We start from the raw sequence: 5,323 nt of genomic DNA, 5'->3' as shown, positions 1-5,323 counted from the left end.
TAGATTCTTGTACTAAGGGACCCGAATGTTAAATGAATATGTATTTCTTTGATATGAAATATGTGTTACATGCAATGTGTGGGTTGGGGCCTTACATAGAAGATGTTCAATGGATTTCATACTTAGCACTTTTCGTACAAATAAGGACAGACCAGAGGGGCTCTGGTTGGCCTGCGCGTTGGACCAGAAGGCCTCTGGTTGGTCTTGTATTTTGAGCCAGAAGTTCTGGCTAGTAGAACCAGAGCTCTGGTTATTTTAAAACATTTAAATGAATACTTTTATACCTGGAAAAACTATTTTAACTATCTATGGTGTTTGATTATGTACATTCATGAGAATTTACTTGAGTAAGAGCTTTGGTTGGCTTAGCCAGAAGCTCTGGTAGAGGAACCAGAGGAGCTCTGGTCCTGCTACCTAGTAAAAATATTTTCTAAGTCTGGTCCTTGGAACCAGAGAACCGATAGACTAAAACAGAATATGGATTTATGTCCCATTATGTGAAATGGTTTATTTGAATAATGTTTTGGTGACTTTCACCCTGCAATTACATGGAAAAAGGAACTCACTAGACCTTCAGGTCTAACCCTCATTTTGTGTTTCAAATATGTATTGCAGGAACAACAAATTATAATGATAGTAAAGGAAAAGGGAAAATGTGATTTGTTTCCCTATATGCATAACTATGTGAAGATCTTTTTGCTGTTATGTTTTGAAGATAAATGACATGTAGTACAAGAGCATGTATTTTGAAATTTTTGGGTTGTGTATTTTGTAATATAGCTTCTTGTACTTTGGACCTTTGTGGGATTAAACATGTATTATCTGAATGAATTATATGTTATATGCAATGTGAGTTATGAGGTGTTACAACGCGAGTCGGTTAAATATGTGGGACAGAGGTCTCGTAGTACCTGCTACCGTAGCTATGCGGTGGAAGGGAAGGAGCCTAAGTCGACCTTTTTTCTTTGAAAAAAAAAGCAGTATAAGGAGATTAGACTCTCGGTTGAGACTAAGTAGCTACCGACCATTCTGACGAGGGTGTTCACTATCACTGTCGATAATGCTTCTTCTAACAATGGGGTTGTTCAACATATCAAGAAAAGATTGCAAATTTGGAAGAGTGCGGTTTGTAATGGTGAATTCTTGCATGTTAGGTGTTCAACCCATATATTAAGCTTAATTGTGGATGATGGATTGAAAGAAATGGACTATATTGTAGCTGCTATTCGTTAGGTATGTTAGATCTTCCCCCTCTAGGTTAGCAAGATTTAAAAGTTGTGTAAAAAATACATGTAAAGAAGATAGAGCACTTGTTTGTTTGGATGTGCCTACTAGGTGGAACTCCACATATTTGATGTTAGATCATGCTTTGAAATATGAGGAGGCTTTTAAGTTATTAGAAGAAGAGGATGATTACTTCATTCAATACTTTAGATGATAGAAATGGAAAAAAGTCGCTTAGGCCACCGACGTCTAAGGATTGGGGGCAATGTGCCATGTTTTGTAAGTTTTTGAAGGTTTTTTATGATGTCACTTTAAAGTTTTAGTGCTTCTTTGCATGTTACTTCAAATGTTTATTTTCACGAGTTGTCACTAGTTCATGGGTTGATTAACAGATGGTGTTCAAGTGATAAAGAGAACTTGAAACAAATGGCTTTAAGGATAAAAAGAAATTTGATAATTATTGGGGGATCACGAACAAAAAAAGTGTGATTCTTTATGTGGCTATTGTACTTGATCCGAGATACAAATTAAAATACATTACATTTTGTTTGAGACAACTTTATAGTGAGGATGAAATTACCATTATCACGGATTCCATTAAAAGTTATTTTTCAAGGCTAGTAGTTCATTATACCAGTGAGCTTAAAGTAGAGCATCAAGCAGGCAGTGTTAATCAAACACAAGATCATGTGCCAATAGTAGACTCTGATGATGAAGATTCAGTCAAGATGTTTGAATCTGAGTTTGACAAAGAATGTGATGAAGATGACTCTTTGAACATGCAAAATGAACTTGAAAGGTACCTAGGTGAACGCAGTGAAGATAGGAAAAATAAGAACTTCAGTATTTTAGAATGATGGAAAGTGGCGTCATCAAAGTRTCCTATTTTGTCTGCATTGGCTCGAGATGTTCTTGTTGTCCAAGTATCAACAGTGGCTTCGGAGTCTGCTTTTAGCACCAGAGGGAGAGTTCTTGATTGTTTTTGGAGTTCATTGAGTCTTTCAATGGTTGAAACTTTGATTTGTTGACAAAATTGGTTGAGATCCACGAATTTGCCATTAGATTTGGCTTCTATTTTGGAAGAGATGGATATTTACGAAAATATGGAACCAGGTAATCAATTTAAATTAATTTCACATTACTTCAATTTTAGATTACGTTATTATCATTTATGTTGTTTATCTAATTTATTTTTAAATTTAGTAGATAAATCCATCGAAGCCCCATCTGAAGGTTGAAGTTGGGAGTCTTGATAATGATTAGAAAGTTGTTGGATCGCTATAACGTAAGTTTTGATTAGTTCCCTACTTCTTTCACACATTTCATACAATCTTTTATCATTTATATGATGTCACTTTTTCTACAGATTACTCATTCATGTTTGATAAATGATTGAATCTTTATGGATTGTGAAGCTGTGGACTTTGTTTGCACTTTACATATTATTGTTTTGACTTTTTTTTAAACACTAAGATTTGGCTTCTATTTTGTTTGATCAAGAATTCAAGACTCAAGAATTAAAGATTGTTAAGTCCGTAAGTGTTTTGACATTGTTTTCTAGTTTGTATTACATATTTGTTTGTTTGGACTTTGAATTGTTTGGATTTTAGACCCAATAGCTGTTTAATTATTATATTTATATATGTTTCTTAAGTTTAATGTTTAAAGTCTATTAAAGACCCAAACCGCCTAAACCAGCCAGACCAGACCAATTTTTCGTGGTCTGATTTGACGGCACTTAATTTCAAACCGTTTGGTTTGAAAATTTCATAAACCGTCATTACGGTTTGGTTTGTGGTCTAAGGGGTTAAACCGTCCAAACCGGACCGCAAACACCCCTAACATAGGTCATGTTTTGCAACCATAACTTACCTTATTTTTTGAGTTATAAAACTATTTGAAGCAATGTTTCAATAAGTTACAGATATTTTTTTTTGCCACTTTTACCAGTTATTTCCATGATTGATATTAATTATTAATAAACATTAACTATAAATTATTATTTATTATTAATTTCAAATTATTAGTTAATTTCATTGTAAATTATTCATTATTATTAACTATTTAAAATAATTATTAATTTTATCAATTATTTTTATTAGCATTATTATTCAATATATTTAATCATCAAAAACAAATATAACAATTTTAAAAATGTTTTTGTAAGTTATATAAAAGTAAAAATTATATTTCTTTGTTTCATAAATAATAAAACTTTGATTAGTATTTTAATAAAATGTTTAATTATTTTTTTAGAAATTATTAATTGATTAATATTAAAGGTTGACTAATCTTATTTCATTTATATTATATGTAATGATTATTTAATATGGCGAAAAATCGTGCGACAAAGAGAGTTAAGGTGAAAAGCTTCCGGGCTTTTTCCAGTTGTTCGATGGCCCCCTCGCACAATTCTTCAATGAATCTGGACCCTTGATTACCTTTAATCTTAAACACATCCATGAATCGTGTTTGATACGAGAATTGATCTGGTACATCTCATCCTAATGCACATTCAAGAACGGAAATCACTTCTTATGCTTATTATTTTGAATCCCCTTTCTACTGAAACTAAACCCTATTTAATATATGGTAATATTTCATATTATTATTTTGAAAATTAATGCTTTTCAATTTCAATTACAATCTCTCAACGAAGATTTTCTTTCAAAATTACTTATTTTCGGATTAATTAACGGTAAGTACAAAATATTAGAAAGATTGATCAACATTTTTATCAATTTTGTCGAATTAAAAATTATTTATGTGCTTTAATTCTTAAGGAAACATTTTTATGGGTTGAATTCCAATGAGAAGATAAGTTACTTGAAAAGTGTAAGAAGAAATCTCACGCTTGATAAAAGAATGTGAAATAAATTATGTGTTTTTCATGAAATTGTAATGTGATTCATGAGTTGCATCAAATAAATCATATACCGTTCAATACGTTTTTTTTTTTTTTTAATGGTAAGAGAATTTTAAAACAGAAAGGGAAACGAAATGTGTGTGAGTTGAGATATTAATTTATCACTTTATAAAATCAATATAATAAAATGATCCAATGGAATTTCTAATATTTTCTCTCCCAAACTTTTTGTACGGATTTTGAAAAAGGAAAACCAGAATAAATGCGAATATATGGAAATTTAAAACAAAATGCTCCCAATTTAATTTAATTTAATTTCCACAACGGAATTACTTAAGGACCTTCATCATATCCTTGAATTCTGAAAAGTCAACGCGTCCGTCGTGGTTGCGGTCAACCGACGAGATCATCATCTCCACTCTCTCCATCTCGCTGGCCTCTGTAAACCCTAGCTTCCCAAGCACTACCTGCAATTCCTTCGCCGATATGAATCCGTCTTTGTTCTCATCAAACACTTTAAACGCCTCCGTTAGATCCGCCTCCTCCTGCTCCTCCTTGCTTCCCACCGCTTCCTGTACATCCTCCAGGCCGAACACCAAGTCGTCGATGGATCTGTGCAAGGAGACGAAGTCATCATAGGTGAGTCCGGCGTTTCCAGGACGGATGTAGGATTTGATCATGGAATCTAAATCGGAGATGTCGGTCTCGAGGCCGAGGAGTATCAAGGCGCGGCTGATCTCGTCGACGGTGATGAAGGAGTCTCGATTGGTGTCGAATAAGTCGAAGATACGGCGGAGGCGCAAGGAGTTGAGGCTGGGAGAACGGAGGCGGAAGGAGTTGTTGGAAGAGGATTTAAGAAGACGGTGGTGATTGGAGCTGTTTGTAGCGATTTCCATGTTTGCTCTTGTTTAATCAATGAAATTGTGTTTGAATTTGAAGGAGAAGGAGAAGGAGAAGGAGAAGGAGTGTATGTATATATATGTATATGAAGGAGAAGGTGAAGGAGAAGGAGAATGACGAAAATGGCGAAGGATGGAACTTGGAAGGGAAGAGGGAAAAGAATGGCATAAAAGGAGAGACGCGTAACGGTGTAAGGAATCATAGACTCGAAGGTCACCATCACAAACATCCCAACTTTCATATAATAAAACCAGGACCCCACGTTCTTATTTTTCTTTTTGTTATTTCATAACAAGTAACGACTTTGATTTTGTTTTGGGCGTCAATTTTACG

At 34.0% G+C, this 5,323-nt stretch overlaps 1 protein-coding gene across 1 annotated transcript; it reads right to left on the bottom strand.

Moving 5' to 3' along the window:
- Positions 1–4,331: 4,331 nt before the first annotated feature.
- Positions 4,332–5,078, bottom strand: LOC112512781 (calcium-binding protein CAST). The gene has a single exon (XM_025118923.1). The coding sequence runs from the start codon at positions 4,984–4,986 to the stop codon at positions 4,420–4,422; it is 567 nt and encodes a 188-aa protein (XP_024974691.1). The 5' UTR covers positions 4,987–5,078; the 3' UTR covers positions 4,332–4,419.
- Positions 5,079–5,323: the final 245 nt, after the last annotated feature.

Source organism: Cynara cardunculus (genome assembly GCF_001531365.2).
Source record: "Cynara cardunculus var. scolymus isolate 2C chromosome LG 5, CcrdV1, whole genome shotgun sequence".
NCBI lineage: Eukaryota > Viridiplantae > Streptophyta > Magnoliopsida > Asterales > Asteraceae > Cynara > Cynara cardunculus.
The sequence above is the reverse complement of the archived record's forward strand: the minus strand, read 5'-3'. Positions and strand labels throughout refer to the sequence as shown.